The following is a 27,500-nucleotide window of genomic DNA, read 5'->3' as shown; positions in this document are numbered from 1 at the left end:
TCTGTATCTCATTACTGAATGAAGGAGGGGATGAAAGCTGGTTTGCTGCATACCTACAGGTTGGTGGTGGCAGACGTGGCCTTCTACACGGAGAACATTCAGGCTCTGCGCTCTTTCGAGCATTTGGACTTCAAAATGCACGAGATCTGGTACGAGAAGTGGGGATGACAGACAGCCGAGCTCGACCAATCGGGTCTTTCCTTCTCACTTCCTCCTTTTCCTGGAGGACCTGAGGTCAGAGGTCACGCAGGAATTGAACACTGTATGCAAGACCTTTTTTTTTTTTTACCTCCTCCGTTCAGAACTCTCCTGTGAAGCCTTCACTTAATTTTTCATTTTTTCGGGGAAACGATCCGGAGCATCTCTTTCACTTCCAAGTGACCAATCAGCATAAGCTAATGATCCTAAGTGGGCGGGAACTTTTCTGTTTTTAATTTGCCGGGTTTAACGCTCAGTGCCTCATCGTGTGCTGTCGATGCAGCGATGCTCGTGTGCAATCCTGTCCAAACCTTCATCGGTTTTCTAATTTAACCTGAAAATAAATTATTTGTTGTTTTGATGTTTATATTTGCACCAGTGGTTTGAAAAAAATTTAAACTTGGATAATTTATTTTCTTCTGCTCTGATTTTACTCAATTTGTTCTCCTTGTACTTTTTTTAAAAATTATAATCTTTCCATCCTCATGTTTACGGGTTATACTGAGAGAAGTGAGCATGTCCATTCAGAATCCCCCGCTTCAAGTCTCGTTCTTCACCGAGGTTTAAATTCTCCTCTGCTCTGGAAGCTTCTCACCTAAACCCATGTTTAAACTTGAGCACCTCCTGCTGGTAGATGTTATATCTTCACCATTACCTTCCACCAACACATCTAGGGTTAGTGCTTGGTATCGACACGTCTGCCTCAAACACCTTTAAACGATACCACAAGCGAGTTGTGAGATCATAGAAGAGGAGCAGGTTTCTCATCATCACATCGTCGCATTGCCTTCCCGCACCCCATCACGCCCAACTGCAACTTTTAGGGGTTGTTCAGAAGGGAGTGGGGCCTCTGTGGTGGGAGCAGGAACGAGGGCATGGACTAGAAGTCCTCAAATCAATGCATTCAAATCTGACCGGTTTCATGGGTGTGTTTTATATCTCTTTGATCAGAATACTTTTTTTTTTGTTGTCTGTTTTAGTTCTTGGACATATTATATACAGGAAAACACTAGTTAAACTGGGCATTACTGGGACATTGGGAGAGATTTAGTTTGACATGTCTACATCCATCAATCTGTATTTTATTGCACCTCACAGCTCGTGGCCATCATGGACAGTTTATTTGAAAAAGCACTACTCAAGGTGAGTGAACATTTTCCAGTGCTGGTGTTAGTGATTAGGGGGGTGTCTGGTCCTCCGGCTCGGGGACGAGCGTCTGGTCCTCCGGCTCGGGGACGAGCGTCTGGTCCTCCGGCTCGGGGACGAGCGTCTGGTCCTCCGGCTCGGGGACGAGCGTCTGGTCCTCCGGCTCGGGGACGAGCGTCTGGTCCTCCGGCTCGGGGACGAGCGTCTGGTCCTCCGGCTCGGGGACGAGCGTCTGGTCCTCCGGCTCGGGGACGAGCGTCTGGTCCTCCGGCTCGGGGACAAGACGATGAAAGTTGTTCTCTTAATCGCATGTCTGATTTCATTTCACTTTAATAATACATGATGGACAGAATGTCTACAGCTCCATGGTAAAGCTTGTACTCTCTCTCTCTCTCTCTCTCTCTCTCTCTCTCTCTTCATCCTTTTTTACCTCGCGCTACCTCTCTCTTGCTCTCTCTCTCGCTCTCTCTCTCTCTCTCTCTTTTCAGTATGAAGTAAAGGCTCCGATGCCGTCTCTGTGTTTCCGTAATTTGTGCAAGCAGATGGCAAAAATGCACGAGGCTATCTACGATCTCCTCCCTGAGGAACAGACTCAGGTGACACACACACACACACACACACATACACACACGAGTTTGCACATTTTATTTGTGAATTGTGTAAAGATGTGTAATTGGCTTAATGTTCATGTTGTGTGTGTGTGTGTGTGTGTGTGTGTGTGTGTGTGTGTGTGTGTGTGTGTAGAGGTTGTTCCTGCAGATTAACAGAAATTTTAAGGTGTATCTGAAGAAGCAGCTGGCTCGACTCGGGGTGGTGAACGACGGCGGACCACAGCACGGGTGAGAACCACTTCCTGTTCATGTCGACTCTCTCTGTATCTCTGTATCTCATTACTGAATGAAGGAGGGGATGAAAGCTGGTTTGCTGCATACCTACAGGTTGGTGGTGGCAGACGTGGCCTTCTACACGGAGAACATTCAGGCTCTGCGCTCTTTCGAGCATTTGGACTTCAAAATGCACGAGATCTGGTACGAGAAGTGGGGATGACAGACAGCCGAGCTCGACCAATCGGGTCTTTCCTTCTCACTTCCTCCTTTTCCTGGAGGACCTGAGGTCAGAGGTCACGCAGGAATTGAACACTGTATGCAAGACCTTTTTTTTTTTTTTACCTCCTCCGTTCAGAACTCTCCTGTGAAGCCTTCACTTAATTTTTCATTTTTTCGGGGAAACGATCCGGAGCATCTCTTTCACTTCCAAGTGACCAATCAGCATAAGCTAATGATCCTAAGTGGGCGGGAACTTTTCTGTTTTTAATTTGCCGGGTTTAACGCTCAGTGCCTCATCGTGTGCTGTCGATGCAGCGATGCTCGTGTGCAATCCTGTCCAAACCTTCATCGGTTTTCTAATTTAACCTGAAAATAAATTATTTGTTGTTTTGATGTTTATATTTGCACCAGTGGTTTGAAAAAAATTTAAACTTGGATAATTTATTTTCTTCTGCTCTGATTTTACTCAATTTGTTCTCCTTGTACTTTTTTTAAAAATTATAATCTTTCCATCCTCATGTTTACGGGTTATACTGAGAGAAGTGAGCATGTCCATTCAGAATCCCCCGCTTCAAGTCTCGTTCTTCACCGAGGTTTAAATTCTCCTCTGCTCTGGAAGCTTCTCACCTAAACCCATGTTTAAACTTGAGCACCTCCTGCTGGTAGATGTTATATCTTCACCATTACCTTCCACCAACACATCTAGGGTTAGTGCTTGGTATCGACACGTCTGCCTCAAACACCTTTAAACGATACCACAAGCGAGTTGTGAGATCATAGAAGAGGAGCAGGTTTCTCATCATCACATCGTCGCATTGCCTTCCCGCACCCCATCACGCCCAACTGCAACTTTTAGGGGTTGTTCAGAAGGGAGTGGGGCCTCTGTGGTGGGAGCAGGAACGAGGGCATGGACTAGAAGTCCTCAAATCAATGCATTCAAATCTGACCGGTTTCATGGGTGTGTTTTATATCTCTTTGATCAGAATACTTTTTTTTTTGTTGTCTGTTTTAGTTCTTGGACATATTATATACAGGAAAACACTAGTTAAACTGGGCATTACTGGGACATTGGGAGAGATTTAGTTTGACATGTCTACATCCATCAATCTGTATTTTATTGCACCTCACAGCTCGTGGCCATCATGGACAGTTTATTTGAAAAAGCACTACTCAAGGTGAGTGAACATTTTCCAGTGCTGGTGTTAGTGATTAGGGGGGTGTCTGGTCCTCCGGCTCGGGGACGAGCGTCTGGTCCTCCGGCTCGGGGACGAGCGTCTGGTCCTCCGGCTCGGGGACGAGCGTCTGGTCCTCCGGCTCGGGGACGAGCGTCTGGTCCTCCGGCTCGGGGACGAGCGTCTGGTCCTCCGGCTCGGGGACGAGCGTCTGGTCCTCCGGCTCGGGGACGAGCGTCTGGTCCTCCGGCTCGGGGACAAGACGATGAAAGTTGTTCTCTTAATCGCATGTCTGATTTCATTTCACTTTAATAATACATGATGGACAGAATGTCTACAGCTCCATGGTAAAGCTTGTACTCTCTCTCTCTCTCTCTCTCTCTCTCTCTCTCTTCATCCTTTTTTACCTCGCGCTACCTCTCTCTTGCTCTCTCTCTCGCTCTCTCTCTCTCTCTCTCTTTTCAGTATGAAGTAAAGGCTCCGATGCCGTCTCTGTGTTTCCGTAATTTGTGCAAGCAGATGGCAAAAATGCACGAGGCTATCTACGATCTCCTCCCTGAGGAACAGACTCAGGTGACACACACACACATACACACACGAGTTTGCACATTTTATTTGTGAATTGTGTAAAGATGTGTAATTGGCTTAATGTTCATGTTGTGTGTGTGTGTGTGTGTGTGTGTGTGTGTGTGTGTGTGTGTGTGTGTAGAGGTTGTTCCTGCAGATTAACAGAAATTTTAAGGTGTATCTGAAGAAGCAGCTGGCTCGACTCGGGGTGGTGAACGACGGCGGACCACAGCACGGGTGAGAACCACTTCCTGTTCATGTCGACTCTCTCTGTATCTCTGTATCTCATTACTGAATGAAGGAGGGGATGAAAGCTGGTTTGCTGCATACCTACAGGTTGGTGGTGGCAGACGTGGCCTTCTACACGGAGAACATTCAGGCTCTGCGCTCTTTCGAGCATTTGGACTTCAAAATGCACGAGATCTGGTACGAGAAGTGGGGATGACAGACAGCCGAGCTCGACCAATCGGGTCTTTCCTTCTCACTTCCTCCTTTTCCTGGAGGACCTGAGGTCAGAGGTCACGCAGGAATTGAACACTGTATGCAAGACCTTTTTTTTTTTTTTACCTCCTCCGTTCAGAACTCTCCTGTGAAGCCTTCACTTAATTTTTCATTTTTTCGGGGAAACGATCCGGAGCATCTCTTTCACTTCCAAGTGACCAATCAGCATAAGCTAATGATCCTAAGTGGGCGGGAACTTTTCTGTTTTTAATTTGCCGGGTTTAACGCTCAGTGCCTCATCGTGTGCTGTCGATGCAGCGATGCTCGTGTGCAATCCTGTCCAAACCTTCATCGGTTTTCTAATTTAACCTGAAAATAAATTATTTGTTGTTTTGATGTTTATATTTGCACCAGTGGTTTGAAAAAAATTTAAACTTGGATAATTTATTTTCTTCTGCTCTGATTTTACTCAATTTGTTCTCCTTGTACTTTTTTTAAAAATTATAATCTTTCCATCCTCATGTTTACGGGTTATACTGAGAGAAGTGAGCATGTCCATTCAGAATCCCCCGCTTCAAGTCTCGTTCTTCACCGAGGTTTAAATTCTCCTCTGCTCTGGAAGCTTCTCACCTAAACCCATGTTTAAACTTGAGCACCTCCTGCTGGTAGATGTTATATCTTCACCATTACCTTCCACCAACACATCTAGGGTTAGTGCTTGGTATCGACACGTCTGCCTCAAACACCTTTAAACGATACCACAAGCGAGTTGTGAGATCATAGAAGAGGAGCAGGTTTCTCATCATCACATCGTCGCATTGCCTTCCCGCACCCCATCACGCCCAACTGCAACTTTTAGGGGTTGTTCAGAAGGGAGTGGGGCCTCTGTGGTGGGAGCAGGAACGAGGGCATGGACTAGAAGTCCTCAAATCAATGCATTCAAATCTGACCGGTTTCATGGGTGTGTTTTATATCTCTTTGATCAGAATACTTTTTTTTTTGTTGTCTGTTTTAGTTCTTGGACATATTATATACAGGAAAACACTAGTTAAACTGGGCATTACTGGGACATTGGGAGAGATTTAGTTTGACATGTCTACATCCATCAATCTGTATTTTATTGCACCTCACAGCAGTAAGAGAAACAGGAGCCGGGCGTGAAGACCATCTCCCAGGTTTAACCACAACACTGTCTCGGTCAAAAGTGCCTACTTTTGATTTAACCATCAAAGACTGCTTTAGTTCTGACCCACTTACAGCCTTGTGTGTGTGTGTATAACAGAGTGTGTGTGTGAGAGTGTGTAAGAGTGAGTGTGTGTGTGTGTGTGTGTGTGTGTGTGTGTGTGTGTGTGTGAGTGTGTGTGTGTGTGTGTGTGTGTAAGCGTGTGTGTGTGAGTGAGAGTGAGTGTATGTAAGAGTGTGTGTGTGAGTGAGTGTATGTAAGCGAGTGAGTGTGTGTGTGTGTGTGTGAGACACATCTGAGAAATCTGATGGCATGCTGGATTTTTTTTATTATTTAAATGGGGATGTGATGTTAAATAAAAACACTGTAAATCCTTAACATTATGCTCTCGTCCTCTTTCTTCTTGTTTTTTTTTTTTTTTTTTTTAAATATATATATATATATGTATAAAATGTGTGTATGTGAGATTCTCCAGTGTATCCCAAAAGGTCTCCAAGCTTTTGTACACCACAGACCATTTTCACTTAGAAAATATTCAATCTGTTATCAAAAAAAGGCCCATGTGTGTAACTTTTGGATTTTGGCACAGAGTGTTAATCAGCGATGACTCTTCCAGAGTGTTGATCAGTGGCGACTCTTCCACAGAGTGTTGATCAGTGGTGACTCTTCCACAGAGTGTTAATCAGTGATGACTCTTCCACAGAGTGTTAATCAGTGGCGACTCTTCCACAGAGTGTTGATCAGTGTTCCACAGAGTGTTGATCAGTGGCGACTCTTCCGCAGTGTGTTGATCAGTGGCGACTCTTCCGCAGTGTGTTGATCAGTGGCGACTCTTCCGCAGTGTGTTGATCAGTGGCGACTCTTCCGCAGTGTGTTGATCAGTGGCGACTCTTCCGCAGTGTGTTGATCAGTGGCGACTCTTCCGCAGTGTGTTGATCAGTGGCGACTCTTCCGCAGTGTGTTGATCAGTGGCGACTCTTCCGCAGTGTGTTGATCAGTGGCGACTCTTCCGCAGTGTGTTGATCAGTGGCGACTCTTCCGCAGTGTGTTGATCAGTGGCGACTCTTCCGCAGTGTGTTGATCAGTGGCGACTCTTCCGCAGTGTGTTGATCAGTGGCGACTCTTCCGCAGTGTGTTGATCAGTGGCGACTCTTCCGCAGTGTGTTGATCAGTGGCGACTCTTCCGCAGTGTGTTGATCAGTGGCGACTCTTCCGCAGTGTGTTGATCAGTGGTGACTCTTCCACAGAGTGTTGATCAGTGGTGACTCTTCCACAGAGTGTTAATCAGTGATGACTCTTCCACAGAGTGTTAATCAGTGGCGACTCTTCCACAGAGTGTTAATCAGTGTTCCACAGAGTGTTAATCAGTGATGACTCTTCCACAGAGTGTTAATCAGTGATGACTCTTCCACAGAGTGGTAATCAGTGGCGACTCTTCCAGAGTGTTAATCAGTGTTCCACAGAGTGTTAATCAGTAATGACTCTTCCACAGAGTGTTAATCAGTGTTCCACAGAGTGTTAATCAGTGATGACTCTTCCACAGAGTGTTGATCAGTGGTGACTCTTCCACAGAGTGTTAATCAGTGGCGACTCTTCCGCAGTGTGTTGATCAGTGGCGACTCTTCCGCAGAGTGTTGATCAGTGGCGACTCTTCCGCAGTGTGTTGATCAGTGGCGACTCTTCCGCAGTGTGTTGATCAGTGGCGACTCTTCCGCAGTGTGTTGATCAGTGGCGACTCTTCCGCAGAGTGTTGATCAGTGGCGACTCTTCCGCAGAGTGTTGATCAGTGGCGACTCTTCCGCAGAGTGTTGATCAGTGGCGACTCTTCCGCAGAGTGTTAATCAGTGATGACTCTTCCACAGAGTGTTAATCAGTGGCGACTCTTCCACAGAGTGTTAATCAGTGTTCCACAGAGTGTTAATCAGTGATGACTCTTCCACAGAGTGTTAATCAGTGATGACTCTTCCACAGAGTGGTAATCAGTGGCGACTCTTCCAGAGTGTTAATCAGTGTTCCACAGAGTGTTAATCAGTAATGACTCTTCCACAGAGTGTTAATCAGTGTTCCACAGAGTGTTAATCAGTGATGACTCTTCCACAGAGTGTTGATCAGTGGTGACTCTTCCACAGAGTGTTAATCAGTGGCGACTCTTCCGCAGTGTGTTGATCAGTGGCGACTCTTCCGCAGAGTGTTGATCAGTGGCGACTCTTCCGCAGTGTGTTGATCAGTGGCGACTCTTCCGCAGTGTGTTGATCAGTGGCGACTCTTCCGCAGTGTGTTGATCAGTGGCGACTCTTCCGCAGAGTGTTGATCAGTGGCGACTCTTCCGCAGAGTGTTGATCAGTGGCGACTCTTCCGCAGAGTGTTGATCAGTGGCGACTCTTCCGCAGAGTGTTGATCAGTGGCGACTCTTCCGCAGAGTGTTGATCAGTGGCGACTCTTCCGCAGAGTGTTGATCAGTGGCGACTCTTCCGCAGTGTGTTGATCAGTGGCGACTCTTCCGCAGAGTGTTGATCAGTGGCGACTCTTCCGCAGTGTGTTGATCAGTGGCGACTCTTCCGCAGTGTGTTGATCAGTGGCGACTCTTCCGCAGTGTGTTGATCAGTGGCGACTCTTCCGCAGTGTGTTGATCAGTGGCGACTCTTCCGCAGTGTGTTGATCAGTGGCGACTCTTCCGCAGTGTGTTGATCAGTGGCGACTCTTCCGCAGTGTGTTGATCAGTGGCGACTCTTCCGCAGTGTGTTGATCAGTGGCGACTCTTCCGCAGTGTGTTGATCAGTGGCGACTCTTCCGCAGTGTGTTGATCAGTGGCGACTCTTCCGCAGTGTGTTGATCAGTGGCGACTCTTCCGCAGTGTGTTGATCAGTGGCGACTCTTCCGCAGTGTGTTGATCAGTGGCGACTCTTCCGCAGTGTGTTGATCAGTGGCGACTCTTCCGCAGTGTGTTGATCAGTGGCGACTCTTCCGCAGTGTGTTGATCAGTGGCGACTCTTCCGCAGTGTGTTGATCAGTGGCGACTCTTCCGCAGTGTGTTGATCAGTGGCGACTCTTCCGCAGTGTGTTGATCAGTGGCGACTCTTCCGCAGTGTGTTGATCAGTGGCGACTCTTCCGCAGTGTGTTGATCAGTGGCGACTCTTCCGCAGTGTGTTGATCAGTGGCGACTCTTCCGCAGTGTGTTGATCAGTGGCGACTCTTCCGCAGTGTGTTGATCAGTGGCGACTCTTCCGCAGTGTGTTGATCAGTGGCGACTCTTCCGCAGTGTGTTGATCAGTGGCGACTCTTCCGCAGTGTGTTGATCAGTGGCGACTCTTCCGCAGTGTGTTGATCAGTGGCGACTCTTCCGCAGTGTGTTGATCAGTGGCGACTCTTCCGCAGTGTGTTGATCAGTGGCGACTCTTCCGCAGTGTGTTGATCAGTGGCGACTCTTCCGCAGTGTGTTGATCAGTGGCGACTCTTCCGCAGTGTGTTGATCAGTGGCGACTCTTCCGCAGTGTGTTGATCAGTGGCGACTCTTCCGCAGTGTGTTGATCAGTGGCGACTCTTCCGCAGTGTGTTGATCAGTGGCGACTCTTCCGCAGTGTGTTGATCAGTGGCGACTCTTCCGCAGTGTGTTGATCAGTGGCGACTCTTCCGCAGTGTGTTGATCAGTGGCGACTCTTCCGCAGTGTGTTGATCAGTGGCGACTCTTCCGCAGTGTGTTGATCAGTGGCGACTCTTCCGCAGTGTGTTGATCAGTGGCGACTCTTCCGCAGTGTGTTGATCAGTGGCGACTCTTCCGCAGTGTGTTGATCAGTGGCGACTCTTCCGCAGTGTGTTGATCAGTGGCGACCCAGTGTAAAAATAAATAAAATACAAGCTGAAGCTGAGATTTTTATTGTTCCTGAGAAACTATAACAGATATAGAAGCTTTTATCATATATATACACACATATACACTATAGTGCCAAAAGTATTGGGTCACCTAGTCATAAATATCATGTGTCCTTTTTGAGCATCATATCCTACATTTAGTCCCAATTTGATCTTCTAATTCCCTCCACTCATCTTGGAAGATGTTCCACTAGAATCTAGTGACTAGATTTTGGAATGTGCTTATGCATATTTGTGTTCAATAGGGTTTAGATCAAAGCTCTAAAGCAGGAGATCTTCATGGAGCTGGCTGTGTGTGCTGAGGCACTAGGTGGTAGTTCAGTGGTTAAGGCATTGGACTTTGGATCAGAAAGGTTCAAATCCCGCCAGTGCAGGGGAAAGAACCACATATGGCTGGGGAAGTCAGGTGACCCAATACTTTTGGCAATATGTGCTGTTCACTTTTTTTTATTCAGTATTCGATTGCGTGATGAATATCCTTTTCTACATCACACACATAATGCAGGTTCTGTCACCACCTAGTGCTCATACACGGAATTACAAACAATGATGAATGAGATGATCAAATAAGAAGCACATATGACCAATTATGCTCAGGTGTCCACAAACTTGTGTCCGTATGGTGTGAATTGTGGTGTAGGTTATTTAGAGGATGCAGCGTTGGTGGTTTTGGTGTTTCCTGCTGCTCCTGCTTTCCCCTGAGGTGTTTTCAGGACGCTCAGTCTCTTGTGTAAGGACGTGCTGGCTTTCTGAGTCACCTCATGTTCAATCTTATTCCTGATGGCCACTTCCAGACCCTAGTGCAGACAACACAAGGTATACGGGTTACATTGTAGGTTCCTCAGGAAGAAAATCAAACCTCGTGCATCTTTCATTCTTCTAACACTTCCTGCTAAACGCTTTTTTGTCTTCTGTCATCCAGTTGGAATTTGGAAAATTTGGACTAATATGGAATAATATTCAATAAAAAAAGCAATATGTTATTAGTACAATATTCCATTAATATTACAATATTAGATTAGGATCTTAAAATAGTTACAATGACAATAAACATTAAAATACTATTAAATTATCTGTACAATTCCAAGTCGTTGGGTGCAAAAGTTTGTGACCCCCTGGTCTAGACACCCAGTGTTTTTTTTCCCCCGAAAATATTAAATCACTTGCCTTTTTTAGTTTCTGCTGCTGAACTATCGCTGCTTTTTTCGGAGCGATGATCCGACCTGCAAAAACACCACACACACACACCACACACCATACACACACCAGTTTTATAAATTCTTTAAATTTGCATATTTTATAGATTGAGCTTTGAATCTGTTTAACTTGTGTACAATGTGGTGAATATCAGCACTTTTTTAAAGGATTTTATAAAAAATTATTTTGGGGGTTAAAATCCAAATAAACTAATATTATTATTATTATTATCATCATACACATTAAATCTTTATATTTATATATAATTAAATATAATATTGAAATATTATATAATACAAAGTGTATATGATGTATACAATTATAAATTACAGTAATATATATAACACACACACACACAAAGAAATAAAGCACAAGCATACAATAATGGAATGGAAAAAAATTATTTAAAAACATATACATATAATTTTGATGTTATTCTTCAAAATTTATATGTATTATTTTAATAATTTAAAAGTGTATATTGAATATTGTGAATAATAATAAATCGTTTTTTTAAATATTTAACATTAAATAATTATTTAAAAAACTATACATTTATTAAAATAAATACGAAATGCAGGATTCAGAATAAAAATAAATCAATGATGTAATTATATAATATACATATATCTTTTTATATTATTATTATTATTATATTATGTATATATTAGTTGTTGTAATATATACATGTATTTGGTGCTAAATAATAATAATAATAATAATAATAAAAGTAGTAGTAGTAATGATAATAATAATAATAATAACTTTAATAATAATAATAATAATAAAAGTAATAATAATAATAATAATAATAATAATGATAATAATAATAACTTTAATAATAATAATAATAAAAGTAATAATAATAATAATAATAATAATAATGATAATAATAATAACTTTAATAATAATAATAATAAAAGTAATAATAATAATAATAATAATAATAAAAGTAGTAATGATGATAATATTAATAATAATAATAATGATGACGATAATAATAATAATAAAAGTAGTAATGATGATAATAATAATAATAATGATGATTATAATAATAATAATAAAAGTAGTAATGATGATAATAATAATAATAATAATAATATTAATAATAATAATAAAAGTAGTAATGATAATAATTATAATAATGATGATGATGATAATAATAATAATAATAATAATAATAATAATAATAATAATAATAATAATAATAATAATAAATGAAACTATAACTACAGTACAGCAGTATCACGGCGCACGCGCTCCAACATGGCGGCCTGGTTAGCATGATGCTAACAGCGCATTCAGTAGTGTTTAAGTATAAGCGGAGTGTGTGTGTAAAATTAACACCGACCACAACAAAAAAAAAACCTCCTCACCGCCTTTCTTCGGTCCTTTAGGTTTGTTTGGTTGTTTTTTCGCCCCTCCGGGTCTCTGCGCTTTAAACTTGTTCTTGCCCTGCGCCATCGCTGCGTAGTGATGAGGATGAAAGCCGGCGTACTTCCGTACTACGTAGTATGGATCCTCGCGGCGTTGCTACGGGGACGCGGACTACATACTGCGAAGTACTCGAGTGTTAGTGCGGATAAGGGCTACACGGAAACGCGTCACTCGGAGCGGAAATGTGCTAAAACAAAGTAAAAGTCAATTTTTGTGCAAAAGTGTAAAAACATTCTGACCAATTATTACTACTTAATTTGTCATATTTTGCGACATAAACCTTTTAAAAAACAGTCAAGGATTTATAGCTTCCTAACTTACCTAATGTGCTCAAAAAGTCCTTATCAAAATCATTATGTTAATTCATAATTAACATATAATATGATGTAATATAAATCACAGAATTTATTAATTAGAATGGGTATTAACTGCAGAATGGGTAATAATGCACTCGTGGAACATCTCCAGCATCTTAGGATCAATCCTACACGTGGGTTTCTATCCATATGGGTTTCCTCCGGGTTCTCCGGTTTCTTTCCACCATCGGAAAATTTGCCCTCATTTGGATTCTAGTGACGGGTCGTTTATGAACGATTCGTTGATGTGAATCAGAAGAACGTGTCATTTTAAAGGCCGTTTCGTTCATTTTCTACTGGACACGCATGAGCAAAGCATCACCAGACTCTTTAAGTCTGAGTCATTCGTTCTTTTATCACGTGACTCCCATATACATTACACAGGAAATTTGAGTAGTTGAGTAAAATTGAGTAGTTCATCTCATGAGTCCTCTGGTCAGAGTCGTTCATTCTTTTGTCACGTGACTCCCATAGACGCTACACAAAGCAAGGGGTTTTTTTTGGTCCGGATCTTGACATTATCATTGCAATAATTATGGAGTCACGTGACAATAGAACTAACGACACGGCCCAGAAGATATGAGTGGTGAAGCTACTTATTCTGTTGATCATCATTTGTGCTTAAATGCATTGTCATATTTTCATTACTTGAACTATAGTCAAAGTCGGTGTTTGTGGACGTGTCGTGGATCTGCTTATTGATAATGTGACATTTTATTACTTAATAAACAGATTCGTTCATTTTGACGAACGAGACTTGAAGTCACTGAAATGATCCGATCTTCAGATCACTACTGTGAAGGTGTGGGTCTGGTGCCCTGGTCATAAAATAATCCACACAATACACTCAATTTCTCAACATATATTTATTACTCTTTAGTTTTTGGTACATTTTATGATTATTTTTTATTACACAGTGACTTACGTTGAAACACACCAATTGCTACTCTTTGCACTGCAACAGAACACAAAATGGATCATATAACCATGTGATAAAGTGAAGTGGACGACCTCTAGGACCTGATCCGGTGAAACGTGAACTATTCGAGATGAAGGTCAAATTAATGCACACACCTTTATAATAGGTTTATTTTCTAATGAATGTGATGTCTCAGCTCACGCCCCTCTGACCGCTTGCTTGTAGTAAGTGGAGTGCAGGAAGCGAGGGAAAGAGTCTTTGGCCATCAGGGTGAAGATGCGCTGCTGAGCTTCGGCAAAGGTGTCGGCAGCAGGAGCGTCCATCCTGTCCATCAGAGCTTCACGCGTCTCACCGTCCAGATTGACCTGCAAATATTAGTACAGGTTAAACAACTTCTTATTCAGATCTTAAAAGGAGCAATGTGTATTAGTGTATCGGTGTTGTTTCCAACGAAGTCCTCGCCCGTGTGGTTTTATAAGGAAAAGAGTCAGGGCTATGTTTCGACTGAGAGTCTGAGATCTCTCCGTACCTCCTGTGGGGCGTCAGCGTTGATGAACAGATTGTAGATGAGCTGGGCTTTGGAGGACAGTTTGGTTTCAGGCATGCTCTTGTATTCCTCACAGGCAAGCCAGAAGGCCAGGTTCTCCTCACTGAACTCTGAACGCAGGAACCAGCGGAACGCCTGCAGACTTGCTGAGAGAGCAAGCAGGGGAAGAGTTCAGAGAAAAAAAAAGTGTAAAAGAATTGGTGAGACGGTGAGACGGACTGTGAGACGTGTCAACTGGAGAAGTAAAACAGTGCTCTACACAAAAACTTCACCAACATGGTGCTTGGAGTGATGAAGAATATCATATCACTGTGTGTGTGTGTGTGTGTGTGTGTGTGTGTGTGTGTGTGTGTGTGTGTACAATTAACAATTACATTTCTTACCCTTGCTGTGAAGCAGAGCTTCAAGATCACGAGGACTTTTTTCCTCTGTAGCTCTACGAGAGAACGATGGAAACAGATCAAAACTGATAGATGATGGTAACGTCCCCAATGCAACGTGTGTATGTGTGTGTGTGTGTGTGTGTGTGTGTGTGTGTGTGTTACCTGTGTTTGTTTGGTTTCTCAGCCAGGTGTGTTAACATTACCTTCATCTCCTTTGCCCTAAAACACAAACACAATAATGGTGTAACAAATCCAGACGTTTCACAAAAAAGAAAACGTACGTACGAAGAAACTGTGGCACTTTCCCTCTTATTTAAAAAGGATGACACGAATATCCTCTACGCAAGATTTCTTATTCGTCACGTATTTGATAAACGTGTGCTCTGACCGTGTCTCGTTTACGTTTAAATCTGCAGCATTTAGCAGACGCCCTTTTCCACTGCGACGTACAAAAGTGCATTGATTCTCTTTTTAGATGAATAAATCAACACTGGTTTAATCAGTTACAAATATAGGACACCATCATCCTAAAACTCTGTTGAGAGGAATTATAGCAAAGACATAAAACACACAGGGAGAAAGTGCTTGTGTTTCAGGAACCGGCAGGTCTTCATTTGAAGATCTACATCTACATCTAGGGGAAGTTCTTTCCACCATCTCAGAGGCAGAACAGCAAAGAGTCTTGATGTATATCTACCTCTTCCCCTGAGAGAAGAAGGAAAACATGACCTCCTCCTGCCTTCATTTCTCCTCATTCTGCATACTTTCTATATGCAAGCACTTCTACATCTTCACCTTCATCTGTTCAGGTGTATAAATGACATGAATGTAATTCACTCTGGATACGGTGCCAATGTACCAAATGCTGTAAATGAAACAGACGAAACACCATAGAACTAATTTGCTAGAAAAAACATATCTTTGTGCATCTCTCCGTCGCTCCGTCTCTCTGTCTCCATGTCTCTCTGTCACTCTGTCTCTCTGTCGCTCCATTGCTCTGTCTCTCTGTCGCTCCGTCTCTCTGTCTCCATGTCTCTCTGTCACTCTGTCTCTCTGTCGCTCCATCGCTCTGTCTCTCTGTCGCTCCGTCTCTCTGTCGCACCATCTCTCTGTCTCTCTGTCTCCATGTCTCTCTGTCGCTCCGTCTCTCTGTCTCTCTGTCTCTCTGTCCACCAGAACTCTCAATTCATTAATAAATATTAGTGCTAAAATTGTACAAATAATTTGAATGAAAAAATTATGAAATAGTGTGAAACTGAGAAACTGATCATGTGAAGTAAACGGAAAGGAGTAACACCCCAAAACTACATACATATCAAAAAGGAGCAAACACACACACACACACACACACACACAGTGCAATACTCACTTCTCCAGGCATGATGAGGGGAGGGCAGAGAGACCCTTACACATGGGTAGAGATCAGAACGAGGATGTCAAACAGAAACAGATTCGTGACTCGGTGTGTCTCTCAGCTCCTGATCCTTCTCTTATAAACCCTCTTATCTCATGTTCTATCACTGAACACACACACATATAAGATATTGTGTGTGTGTGTGTGTGTGTGTGTGTGTGTGTGTGTGTGTGTGTGTGTGTGTGTGTGTGTGTGTGTGTGTGTGTGTGAGAGTATTGGATGTAGAAGTTTCCATGAATGGTTGGACAAACAGATCAGTGCGTACAATAATGCAAATTGCTTGTGATGATTGTCTGGGCTCCTCAGGACAATAGGGGGTGATTGGAGTCTTTCAGGAAAGAAGTGTGTGTGTGTGTGTGTGTGTGTGTGTGTGTGTGTGTATTATTATAAACAGGAGACAGGTACGATATGTATGTGTTTGGTGTTCTTCTGTTTCGGAGACAAAGCCACTGTGTACATGAGTAATTAAAGAGATGACAGATGCGACAGGTGCTACGTGTGTGTGTGTGTGTGTGTGTGTGTGTGTGTGTGTGTGTGTGTGTGTGTGTGTGTGTGTGTGTGTGTGTGTGTGTGTGTGTGTGTGTGTGTGTGTGCCATATAATTCCATAAAATTGTCTATTAAGAGATGTTCAACACTAAACACGTGTATATATATATATAAATTATATCCTTTGGTCACATATACACACTGTGAGGGCAAAAGTTTGTGGACACTTGACCATTGCTCCATTTGCTCCTATAATAACCTCCACTCTTTTAGACAGATGTTCCACTAGATTCCATAGAGATTTGTGTGAGATTTGATTCAGTAAGGTGTAGATGTTGGTGAGGTAAGGAGGCCTGTGAGAAATTCCTTCCAAAGCTGTTCAATAGGGGGTTGGACCTCTATAGCTGGAGATCCTCCACATCATCTAACCCTCATAAAAAAGAACGTCATGCTGGAACATGTTTGGGTCTCCTAGATCAGGTGAAGGGAAAAAGTCAAGTCCAACTTTGTGGGAACAGTTTGAGAAAACTACATAATGGCTGTGAAAGCCGGGTGTCCCAATACTTTTGGAGGACGATTAAATGTTTGTGTCGATGTTTTTCTGTTTATTTCATGTTTAAATGGTCGTGTTTTTATTGGTAGATCAGTTTCTCTTTCTAACCTGCCAATAGAAAAGATATTTTCTTTGGTAAAATTGTATTTCTTCGCAGTACAACCCGACTGACCCACTGTACGACCAAAAGTATGTGCACCCCAGAACATGTGTCTTTTTTCTCGTCCACTCAAGTCTGATGCTCTGTTATTCCATTGAACGTCTCTATACGTTGTTGGATTATAATTTTCTTCACCTGAAATAAAACCCTGAACGCTGTTCCAGCATGCTGATGTTCCATGCGAACAAACCTGGACTCCATTAAACCACAGTGTGTTAACATTGGAGTGGAACAACTTTTTCTCGTCCTGACCTCCTCAATCCCCCACTGAACCACACATTTGAGATGAACTGGAACAGCGCCTGAACCCCAGATCTAATGCGCTTGTAGCTGAACCAACACAAATCCACCGAAGCTACACTCCAAAATCTTTTGGAAGTCCTAAGAGGCATTATAATGTTCTCTTTCTTGTTTTTTTCTCAACATAACAAAAATCAGCAATGCTTTTTCTTAAAAAAAAGAATGGCAACTGCCCGGGATGGCAATTGCCACCCCATGCCATCCCGGGAGATCCGCCCCTGATAAGAGCATGTTCTAGAGGCAGCATGGTGCAGTAAAACCAGAAACATTTGTGGTTATTGTGGTTAATAACATAACCATAATCTAGAACAAGCTCTTATGTCGAATACACAGAAGTTCCGATCACGAGTGTTTGTTGTGTTGAAAGCGTGAAAATTTTATTCGTGATCACGAGGAAACAAGAAAGAAAGAAATATTAACGCTTTCGTACAAAACCCCTTGTGCTTTTAGATAACAGTTATAAGTGGTATATTTGTCTTGATAAAGGCCCCGCCTGTATTCGTGACGTCATAATATTAGTATCCAAGATCTTATTACGTCACACTTTTTTTAAAGGGTCATTCAAGTGTCTCGTGTTATAATAATATCATTATAAGAGAAGCGCACTAGTTGAAGTGATTTGGGACAGAGCCGGGACTCCTCTACCGGGACGCTACCGGAAAACACACGTCGAAAAGTCACGCTTTTAACGCACACTGCACGCGTGTTAAAGTTGCGTTTTGCTTGGTTTTAGGTTACTTCCTGGTTTGGAGAGTCGAGACACACACAGAGGGAGAGAGAGAGAGAGAGAGAGACAGAGAGACGCGAAACTAACCAGCTGTTTAACGCCGCTTTGTATGTGAGCGCGCGCGTTGCAGCTCTTTTACGGAACAGGAAATTCGGATCTTGAGGTCAGATCGAGTGTGTGTGTGTGTGTGTGTGTGTGTGTGTGTGTGTGTTTGCACGCGAGCGCAGCGAATGTGTTTTCCCCTAATAAAATAACCGGGTGGCGCAGAGAGAACACCGCGTGCTCGCGCACAGGCACGGACGCACGCGCGCTCATGGCCGAGCCGCGGTGGTGCCGCGTCGTGCGGTGGTCGCGTGCCCGGTGCCAGGAGAACGCACCCGCACCTGCACCCGGCTCTGAACCGGAAACGGACCCGGAGCGCGAGCGGCTGTGGAGCGAACTCTTCGACCAGCTCGACACCAACAAAGACGGACGGATCGACATTAACGAGCTCAGGGCGGGGCTGGCGGCGCGCGGGCTGCTCTCGCGCACATCGGCGGAACAGGTACAGATACCGATCACGCACGCACGCACGCGCGCACACACACACACACGCACGCACGCACGCACGCGCTGCCGGTCTCAGCGGGGCGGAGGTGCAGCAACGGGAAACCGAAACGAACCGGAGGAGTTAGTCGTGCAGGCATTCCACGTGACACGTGATTTTTCTACCCCCCTAAACATTCCAGCCCCCGAGCAGAACATGAGCATGCAGAGCAACACCACCGTGGAGAAGAATTACCCTGGGGGGAGGAGGAGCAGGAGGAGGAGTCATAGCCTATTGGGTACACAAGTGTAAGATTCGGGACAGAACCCAGTCTTCAGCTGGAACATGTACATGGATGCACAGTGTCTCCTATAGACATGTAGTGTGGTGTGGCGGTGTAGGGGAGTGTAGTGGAGTGTGGCGGTGTAGGGGAGTGTAGTGTGGTGTGGCGGTGTAGAGGAGTGTTGTGGAGTGTGGCGGTGTAGGGGAGTGTAGTGTGGTGTGGCGGTGTAGAGGAGTGTAGTGTGGTGTGGCGGTGTAGGGGAGTGTAGTGTGGTGTGGCGGTGTAGGGGAGTGTAGTGTGGTGTGGCGGTGTAGGGGAGTGTAGTGTGGTGTGGCGGTGTAGAGGAGTGTAGTGTGGTGTGGCGGTGTAGAGGAGTGTAGTGTGGTGTGGCGGTGTAGAGGAGTGTCGTGTGGTGTGGCGGTGTAGGGGAGTGTCGTGTGGTGTGGCGGTGTAGGGGAGTGTAGTGTGGTGTGGCGGTGTAGGGGAGTGTAGTGTGGTGTGGCGGTGTAGGGGAGTGTCGTGTGGTGTGGCGGTGTAGGGGAGTGTCGTGTGGTGTGGCGGTGTAGGGGAGTGTCGTGTGGTGTGGCGGTGTAGGGGAGTGTAGTGTGGTGTAGGGGAGTGTAGTGTGGTGTGGCAGTGTAGAGGAGTGTCGTGTGGTGTGGCGGTGTAGGGGAGTGTCGTGTGGTGTGGCGGTGTAGGGGAGTGTAGTGTGGTGTGGCGGTGTAGGGGAGTGTCGTGTGGTGTGGCGGTGTAGGGGAGTGTCGTGTGGTGTGGCGGTGTAGGGGAGTGTCGTGTGGTGTGGCGGTGTAGGGGAGTGTAGTGTGGTGTAGGGGAGTGTAGTGTGGTGTGGCGGTGTAGAGGAGTGTAGTGTGGTGTGGCGGTGTAGAGGAGTGTAGTGTGGTGTGGCGGTGTAGGGGAGTGTAGTGTGGTGTGGCGGTGTAGGGGAGTGTAGTGTGGTGTGGCGGTGTAGGGGAGTGTCGTGTGGTGTGGCGGTGTAGGGGAGTGTCGTGTGGTGTGGCGGTGTAGGGGAGTGTCGTGTGGTGTGGCGGTGTAGGGGAGTGTGGTGTGGTGTGGCGGTGTAGGGGAGTGTGGTGTGGTGTGGCGGTGTAGGGGAGTGTGGTGTGGTGTGGCGGTGTAGGGGAGTGTAGTGTGGTGTAGGGGAGTGTAGTGTGGTGTGGCGGTGTAGAGGAGTGTAGTGTGGTGTGGCGGTGTAGAGGAGTGTGGTGTGGTGTGGCGGTGTAGAGGAGTGTGGTGTAGGGGAGTGTAGTGTGGTGTGGCGGTGTAGAGGAGTGTAGTGTGGTGTGGCGGTGTAGAGGAGTGTAGTGTGGTGTGGCGGTGTAGGGGAGTGTAGTGTGGTGTGGCGGTGTAGGGGAGTGTCGTGTGGTGTGGCGGTGTAGGGGAGTGTCGTGTGGTGTGGCGGTGTAGGGGAGTGTCGTGTGGTGTGGCGGTGTAGAGGAGTGTAGTGTGGTGTGGCGGTGTAGGGGAGTGTCGTGTGGTGTGGCGGTGTAGGGGAGTGTCGTGTGGTGTGGCGGTGTAGGGGAGTGTCGTGTGGTGTGGCGGTGTAGAGGAGTGTAGTGTGGTGTGGCGGTGTAGGGGAGTGTAGTGTGGTGTGGCGGTGTAGGGGAGTGTAGTGTGGTGTAGGGGAGTGTAGTGTGGTGTGGCGGTGTAGAGGAGTGTAGTGTGGTGTGGCGGTGTAGAGGAGTGTAGTGTGGTGTGGCGGTGTAGGGGAGTGTGGTGTGGTGTGGCGGTGTAGGGGAGTGTGGTGTGGTGTGGCGGTGTAGAGGAGTGTAGTGTGGTGTGGCGGTGTAGGGGAGTGTAGTGTGGTGTGGCGGTGTAGGGGAGTGTAGTGTGGTGTGGTGTAGGGGAGTGTAGTGTGGTGTGGCGGTGTAGGGGAGTGTAGTGTGGTGTGGCGGTGTAGAGGAGTGTAGTGTGGTGTGGCGGTGTAGAGGAGTGTAGTGTGGTGTGGCGGTGTAGGGGAGTGTAGTGTGGTGTGGCGGTGTAGGGGAGTGTCGTGTGGTGTGGCGGTGTAGAGGAGTGTAGTGTGGTGTAGGGGAGTGTAGTGTGGTGTAGGGGAGTGTAGTGTGGTGTGGCGGTGTAGAGGAGTGTAGTGTGGTGTGGCGGTGTAGAGGAGTGTGGTGTGGTGTGGCGGTGTAGAGGAGTGTGGTGTAGGGGAGTGTAGTGTGGTGTGGCGGTGTAGAGGAGTGTAGTGTGGTGTGGCGGTGTAGAGGAGTGTAGTGTGGTGTGGCGGTGTAGGGGAGTGTAGTGTGGTGTGGCGGTGTAGGGGAGTGTCGTGTGGTGTGGCGGTGTAGAGGAGTGTAGTGTGGTGTGGCGGTGTAGGGGAGTGTCGTGTGGTGTGGCGGTGTAGGGGAGTGTCGTGTGGTGTGGCGGTGTAGGGGAGTGTCGTGTGGTGTGGCGGTGTAGAGGAGTGTAGTGTGGTGTGGCGGTGTAGGGGAGTGTAGTGTGGTGTAGGGGAGTGTAGTGTGGTGTAGGGGAGTGTAGTGTGGTGTGGCGGTGTAGAGGAGTGTAGTGTGGTGTGGCGGTGTAGAGGAGTGTAGTGTGGTGTGGCGGTGTAGGGGAGTGTAGTGTGGTGTGGCGGTGTAGGGGAGTGTAGTGTGGTGTGGCGGTGTAGGGGAGTGTGGTGTGGTGTGGCGGTGTAGAGGAGTGTAGTGTGGTGTGGCGGTGTAGGGGAGTGTAGTGTGGTGTGGCGGTGTAGGGGAGTGTAGTGTGGTGTGGTGTAGGGGAGTGTAGTGTGGTGTGGCGGTGTAGGGGAGTGTAGTGTGGTGTGGCGGTGTAGAGGAGTGTAGTGTGGTGTGGCGGTGTAGAGGAGTGTAGTGTGGTGTGGCGGTGTAGGGGAGTGTAGTGTGGTGTGGCGGTGTAGGGGAGTGTAGTGTGGTGTGGCGGTGTAGGGGAGTGTAGTGTGGTGTGGCGGTGTAGGGGAGTGTCGTGTGGTGTGGCGGTGTAGGGGAGTGTCGTGTGGTGTGGCGGTGTAGGGGAGTGTAGTGTGGTGTGGCGGTGTAGGGGAGTGTCGTGTGGTGTGGCGGTGTAGGGGAGTGTCGTGTGGTGTGGCGGTGTAGGGGAGTGTCGTGTGGTGTGGCGGTGTAGAGGAGTGTAGTGTGGTGTGGCGGTGTAGAGGAGTGTAGTGTGGTGTGGCGGTGTAGGGGAGTGTAGTGTGGTGTAGGGGAGTGTAGTGTGGTGTGGCGGTGTAGAGGAGTGTAGTGTGGTGTGGCGGTGTAGGGGAGTGTAGTGTGGTGTGGCGGTGTAGGGGAGTGTCGTGTGGTGTGGCGGTGTAGGGGAGTGTCGTGTGGTGTGGCGGTGTAGGGGAGTGTCGTGTGGTGTGGCGGTGTAGGGGAGTGTCGTGTGGTGTGGCGGTGTAGGGGAGTGTCGTGTGGTGTGGCGGTGTAGGGGAGTGTGGTGTGGTGTGGCGGTGTAGGGGAGTGTGGTGTGGTGTGGCGGTGTAGAGGAGTGTCGTGTGGTGTGGCGGTGTAGGGGAGTGTCGTGTGGTGTGGCGGTGTAGGGGAGTGTCGTGTGGTGTGGCGGTGTAGAGGAGTGTAGTGTGGTGTGGCGGTGTAGAGGAGTGTAGTGTGGTGTGGCGGTGTAGGGGAGTGTAGTGTGGTGTGGCGGTGTAGGGGAGTGTAGTGTGGTGTGGCGGTGTAGGGGAGTGTAGTGTGGTGTGGTGTAGGGGAGTGTAGTGTGGTGTGGCGGTGTAGGGGAGTGTAGTGTGGTGTGGCGGTGTAGAGGAGTGTAGTGTGGTGTGGCGGTGTAGAGGAGTGTAGTGTGGTGTGGCGGTGTAGGGGAGTGTCGTGTGGTGTGGCGGTGTAGGGGAGTGTCGTGTGGTGTGGCGGTGTAGGGGAGTGTCGTGTGGTGTGGCGGTGTAGGGGAGTGTGGTGTGGTGTGGCGGTGTAGAGGAGTGTGGTGTGGTGTGGCGGTGTAGGGGAGTGTAGTGCGGTGTGGCGGTGTAGGGGAGTGTAGTGCGGTGTAGGGGAGTGTAGTGTGGTGTGGCGGTGTAGAGGAGTGTAGTGTGGTGTGGCGGTGTAGAGGAGTGTAGTGTGGTGTGGCGGTGTAGGGGAGTGTAGTGTGGTGTGGCGGTGTAGGGGAGTGTAGTGTGGTGTGGCGGTGTAGGGGAGTGTCGTGTGGTGTGGCGGTGTAGGGGAGTGTCGTGTGGTGTGGCGGTGTAGGGGAGTGTCGTGTGGTGTGGCGGTGTAGGGGAGTGTCGTGTGGTGTGGCGGTGTAGGGGAGTGTGGTGCGGTGTGGCGGTGTAGGGGAGTGTAGTGCGGTGTGGCGGTGTAGGGGAGTGTAGTGCGGTGTAGGGGAGTGTAGTGTAGTGTGGCGGTGTAGAGGAGTGTAGTGTGGTGTGGCGGTGTAGAGGAGTGTAGTGTGGTGTGGCGGTGTAGGGGAGTGTAGTGTGGTGTGGCGGTGTAGGGGAGTGTCGTGTGGTGTGGCGGTGTAGGGGAGTGTGGTGTGGTGTGGCGGTGTAGGGGAGTGTGGTGTGGTGTGGCGGTGTAGGGGAGTGTGGTGTGGTGTGGCGGTGTAGGGGAGTGTGGTGTGGTGTGGCGGTGTAGGGGAGTGTGGTGTGGTGTGGCGGTGTAGGGGAGTGTGGTGTGGTGTGGCGGTGTAGGGGAGTGTGGTGTGGTGTGGCGGTGGAGGGGAGTGTGGTGTGGTGTGGCGGTGGAGGGGAGTGTGGTGTGGTGTGGCGGTGGAGGGGAGTGTGGTGTGGTGTGGAGGTGGAGTGTAGTGTGGTGTGGAGTGTGGTGTGGTGTGGAGGTGGAGTGTAGTGTGGTGTGGAGTGTAGTGTGGTGTGGAGGTGTAGGCGAGTGTGGTATGGTGTGGTGCGGCGGTGTAGGGGAGTGTAGTGTGGTGCGGCGGTGTAGGGGAGTGTAGTGTGGTGCGGCGGTGTAGGGGAGTGTAGTGTGGTGCGGCGGTGTAGGGGAGTGTAGTGTGGTGCGGCGGTGTAGGGGAGTGTAGTGTGGTGCGGCGGTGTAGGGGAGTGTAGTGTGGTGCGGCGGTGTAGGGGAGTGTAGTGTGGTGCGGCGGTGTAGGGGAGTGTAGTGTGGTGCGGCGGTGTAGGGGAGTGTAGTGTGGTGCGGCGGTGTAGGGGAGTGTGGTGTGGTGGTGTAGGGGAGTGTAGTGTAGTGTGACGGTGTAGGCGAGTGTAGCGTGGTGTGGCGGTGTAGGCGAGTGTAGCGTGGTGTAGTGTGGCGGTGTATCATGGCTGACCTCAGCTGTGCTCTGACCAGGTTTCCGAACAAGTTGAATAGGCGAAGAAATGTAGAGTTTACTTCTTCGGAAGAGGTGTGTAGTGTGGTGAACAGTTGTGTAGTGTGATGTAGAGTTGTGTAGTGTGATGTAGTGTGATGTAGTGTGATGTAGAGTTGTGTAGTGTGATGTAGAGTTGTGTAGTGTGATGTAGAGTTGTGTAGTGTGATGTAGAGTTGTGTAGTGTGATGTAGTGTGATGTAGTGTGATGTAGAGTTGTGTAGTGTGATGTAGTGTGATGTAGAGTTGTGTAGTGTGATGTAGAGTTGTGTAGTGTGATGTAGAGTTGTGTAGTGTGATGTAGTGTGATGTAGAGTTGTGTAGTGTGGTGTAGAGTTGTGTAGTGTGGTGTAGAGTTGTGTAGTGTGGTGTAGAGTTGTGTACTGTGGTGTAGAGTTGTGTACTGTGGTGTAGAGTTGTGTAGTGTGATGTAGAGTTGTGTAGTGTAGTGAAGTGTGTTGGTGGAATCCCAGATTATTCCCCGTTCACTATAAACTCTGTATAGTTTACTGTGAAGTATTTTGTGGAGCACACGATTGTACAGGACTTTAAATGCTGCATGAAATTTTCCTTCACCTGAACCTGTTTCAGCATGCACACGCCTCCATCACATTACTGCTTTACATGGTCTGGAAATGTGGAAGATCTTGTGAATGAAAGTGGGGACATTGTGTGAGAAGGTGCAGGTAGTAGAGGTGGTGAAGAACAGTGAAGAAGAAGAAGGAAATGTGGAAGATCTACTGCTATAGAGCTCCAACGTTGATGAACGTTTCACACTAACTGCCCCTCAGGCCTCCTCACCTCCATCAGTACCTGACTTTACTAACTGGCTGAATTTTCACATAAATCTCCATAAAATCTAGTGGAACATCTTCCAAGAAGAGTGGAGCTCATTATAAGAGCAAATATCCATATGGAACATCTCCACATGTTGCACACTAATGTTCTTTGGCCCACTGATCCACACAGGGTGGAGCAGGAAAAGGGGAAATGTTGGAAGTGGGAGTTAGAGACCCCTGGGGTGGGTGTTGGTGTGTGTGTAGAACCAGTGTGAGCTCGTTTTAAAGCTCTTGTCGTTAGTTATAATGGAGCAGTGGAGTGATGCACAAGCGTTTGCTGTAAAACCTTTTATTAGAACCTTAATGGTGTGAGTTTCTGCACAAAAAGACGTTAAGTTCAGACGTCATGATCGTGTCCCACGTGCTCATGGGCGCATCGTTTCGAAGAAACGACTCGACACGGCGATGATGTGAAACGGAGCGGTGAGGCCTCCTCATTAGAGGTGGAAAAGTTCACACATCCTTCACTCAGTAAAAGTGCAGATACTGATGTTTTAAAAGAATCTGGTAAAAGTTAAAGTTCTGACTGCACTTTTTTTACTTAAGTTGAAGTAAAGAAGTTTGGGCTCCGACATGTTCTTCAGTAAAAAGTAGTGATTATTACTTCCTGTTTTAGTGTCATGCTGGAAACTGAACCTCACGTCATATTAATATAAATGATTTATATTCTCTAATGAATGTTTCCAGTCTGAAGATCCACCATGTAGAACACAAGCAGAGAAAAAATGATGATGATGATGATGATCAGGAATGTGTCTGTTCTCAGGCTTGTTTACATCACTGACTCCCTCTGTCTCATCCACGTTAACCCCAGACTTCTTACTGCCTTCTGCCTGCTCATTGTGAGCTTTAGAAACTAGTCTACGTCTGCGTGAGAGACAGGAAATGAACCGACGGGACGCGATCTTGTAGCACGGAAACGGCCAAACAGTCATACAACGTCCATTAGTGACAACGTAACAAGTGTGTGTGGTGTTTTGTAACAAATTTCACTCACTTGCCTACTACCCCTCTGTGTCCTTGTGTGTATTTGCTTGAGTGGGTGTTTATTTTTAATGTGTGTGTGTGTGTGTGTGTGTGTGTGTGTGTGTGTGTGTGTGTGTGTGTGTGTGTGTGTGTGTGTGTGTGTGTGTGTGTGTTGCACATGAGTGTCTGGGGTTTTTTTTCGGTCTGAGTGAAGGGTCAGACATGTGTAAACTGAAACCTCACACAATCTCTTTCACACACACACTCGTATTTGCACATGGTAGACCTCGGGCGAAGGAAAAAGGTCAAGAACTTGGAACTCGTCCAGACAGAGCAGAAAGCGTGTCCAGACACGAAGAGAGAGACGTTTTAGGCGTTAAAAAAAGATAACGTGAAACAGGACATCCTTGTGTGTTTACATGTCTGGATCTTTAGAGGTTTATTGTGGACGCTTGGTTTGGTGGTGGTTCTTTTTCTTCTCGTCGTCTTCTGTCTTCCTGGTCTATCTGTCTTTCTGTTTCCCATTGAATTATTGTGCCCATGAAAGTAGGAGGAGCTTCCCAGACCTATGTGGTCCTAATTCCCAATTGTTTGACCAATCAGTGGTCTGGAAGATTTCTAGATTCACCCACAAACATTTTTGGACAATACTAAGAACCAAATCAGGAACTTGAACCCATACTATAGTGTACTGTCTGGTATAAAAGCTCCTTGAACTTTGGTGTTGGGGGTTATGTTCTTGGTGGTGGGTCATGTGACCTGGTGTGTATTGCACCATGTAACTTGCTTTTTCTTCCTCCTGTTCCTCCTCTTCCTGCTCATTTCTCCATTTTTAACCAATCTGGGCTTCCTTGTCTCTTCCCTTCTCTCCTGTCTTTCGCTACACTCCCCTCTCTGCCCTGTCCCACAGCAGATTGTTAGTGAAGGAGACACTAATCAGGATGGACAGTTGGACTTCGAGGAGTTCACGCAGTACCTGTGCTCTCACGAGAAGCGTCTCCGCCTCATGTTCAGCAGCCTCGACCGCAACAACGACGGTGAGGAGCCTGAGCACTCGCTCTCTTCTGGTCCTGGAGTATAACGTTTGAATGTGCTGAAGCTTTTACTGACCTCAAGCTTTAACTGTGTGTGTGTGTGTGTGTGTGTGTGTGTGTGTGTGTGTGTGTGTGTGTGTGTGTGTGTGTGTGTGTGTGTGTGTGTTTTACAGGTGAGATCGATGCTGGAGAGATCCAGCTTTCATTACACAATGTGGGAGTGGAGGTTACGCTGGACGAGGCAACCAAGATCTTGCAGAGGTGTGTGCGTGTGTGCGTGTGTGCGTGTGTGCGTGTGTGCGTGTGTGCGTGTGTGCGTGTGTGTGTGTAAGTGATGGGTTGTTCATGAATTATTCGTCTCAGAGGAACGAGTCGTCTCAAAGAGCGATTTGTTCATTTTGAACCAATCTTTAATGTGACTCGGAGTCTTAAAGAGTGATTCGTTCTTTTTCTACTGGATGCAGGTCATGTAGAGGAAACAGAATCGAGAAGTTC

At 46.9% G+C, this 27,500-nt stretch overlaps 6 protein-coding genes across 12 annotated transcripts in view; 4 read left to right on the top strand and 2 right to left on the bottom strand.

Moving 5' to 3' along the window:
• The window catches only part of LOC310715944 (vacuolar protein sorting-associated protein 54-like), a 23,860-nt gene extending 17,724 nt beyond the window's left edge, over window positions 1-6,136 (top strand). For 2 of the 3 annotated variants that reach the window (XM_083522651.1, XM_083522652.1), the window contains exons 23-24: window positions 60-1,299; window positions 5,704-6,136. In XM_083522651.1, coding sequence (XP_083378777.1) covers window positions 60-168 — 109 coding nt within the window. In that variant the 3' untranslated portion in view covers window positions 169-1,299; window positions 5,704-6,136. Of the gene's footprint in view, window positions 1-59; window positions 1,300-5,703 lie in introns of those variants that run through there. The other variant, XM_083522653.1, reaches the window with a different exon arrangement.
• On the top strand, window positions 1,301-2,898 carry LOC310715961 (vacuolar protein sorting-associated protein 54-like). Its single transcript, XM_083522698.1, has 4 exons — window positions 1,301-1,341; window positions 1,833-1,940; window positions 2,089-2,183; window positions 2,283-2,898. The coding sequence occupies exons 1-4, from the start codon at window positions 1,309-1,311 to the stop codon at window positions 2,389-2,391; spliced, it is 345 nt and encodes a 114-aa protein (XP_083378824.1). The 5' UTR covers window positions 1,301-1,308; the 3' UTR covers window positions 2,392-2,898.
• LOC310715960 (vacuolar protein sorting-associated protein 54-like) lies at window positions 3,525-6,136 on the top strand. The gene is made up of 4 exons (XM_083522697.1): window positions 3,525-3,565; window positions 4,028-4,135; window positions 4,272-4,366; window positions 4,466-6,136. The coding sequence occupies exons 1-4, from the start codon at window positions 3,533-3,535 to the stop codon at window positions 4,572-4,574; spliced, it is 345 nt and encodes a 114-aa protein (XP_083378823.1). The 5' UTR covers window positions 3,525-3,532; the 3' UTR covers window positions 4,575-6,136.
• Window positions 6,137-9,611: 3,475 nt separating this feature from the next.
• Window positions 9,612-12,339, bottom strand: cUnh19orf53 (chromosome Un C19orf53 homolog). The gene is made up of 3 exons (XM_083522701.1): window positions 12,198-12,339; window positions 10,792-10,847; window positions 9,612-10,421 (listed from the first exon to the last, which is right to left on the bottom strand). Exons 1-3 carry the CDS (start codon window positions 12,283-12,285, stop codon window positions 10,266-10,268), a joined length of 300 nt encoding a protein of 99 aa, XP_083378827.1. The 5' UTR covers window positions 12,286-12,339; the 3' UTR covers window positions 9,612-10,265.
• Window positions 12,340-13,465: 1,126 nt separating this feature from the next.
• LOC310715959 (regulator of G-protein signaling 5) lies at window positions 13,466-15,992 on the bottom strand. 2 transcript variants are annotated; one of them, XM_083522695.1, is made up of 5 exons: window positions 15,833-15,992; window positions 14,626-14,682; window positions 14,464-14,516; window positions 14,063-14,226; window positions 13,466-13,898 (listed from the first exon to the last, which is right to left on the bottom strand). In XM_083522695.1, the coding sequence occupies exons 1-5, from the start codon at window positions 15,874-15,876 to the stop codon at window positions 13,731-13,733; spliced, it is 486 nt and encodes a 161-aa protein (XP_083378821.1). In that variant the 5' UTR covers window positions 15,877-15,992; the 3' UTR covers window positions 13,466-13,730. The 2 variants fall into 2 exon arrangements, with proteins under 2 accessions (XP_083378821.1, XP_083378822.1); XM_083522696.1 differs by lacking the exon at window positions 15,833-15,992 and adding an exon at window positions 14,852-15,228 and having other exon boundaries at window positions 14,626-14,769.
• Window positions 15,993-17,928: 1,936 nt separating this feature from the next.
• The window catches only part of slc25a23a (solute carrier family 25 member 23a), a 17,213-nt gene continuing 7,641 nt past the window's right edge, over window positions 17,929-27,500 (top strand). Inside the window, exons 1-3 of one of the 4 annotated variants that reach the window (XM_083522669.1) lie at window positions 17,929-18,648; window positions 26,885-27,008; window positions 27,179-27,266. In XM_083522669.1, coding sequence (XP_083378795.1) covers window positions 18,418-18,648; window positions 26,885-27,008; window positions 27,179-27,266 — 443 coding nt within the window. In that variant the 5' untranslated portion in view covers window positions 17,929-18,417. Of the gene's footprint in view, window positions 18,649-26,881; window positions 27,009-27,178; window positions 27,267-27,500 lie in introns of all 4 variants that reach the window. The other 3 variants (XM_083522668.1, XM_083522671.1, XM_083522670.1) reach the window with 3 other exon arrangements.

The sequence above is a fragment of the Silurus aristotelis genome (assembly GCF_946808225.1).
Source record: "Silurus aristotelis genome assembly, chromosome: 20".
Lineage (NCBI taxonomy): Eukaryota > Metazoa > Chordata > Actinopteri > Siluriformes > Siluridae > Silurus > Silurus aristotelis.
Note: the sequence above shows the minus strand (reverse complement) of the source record. Positions and strands in the feature narration are given on the sequence as shown.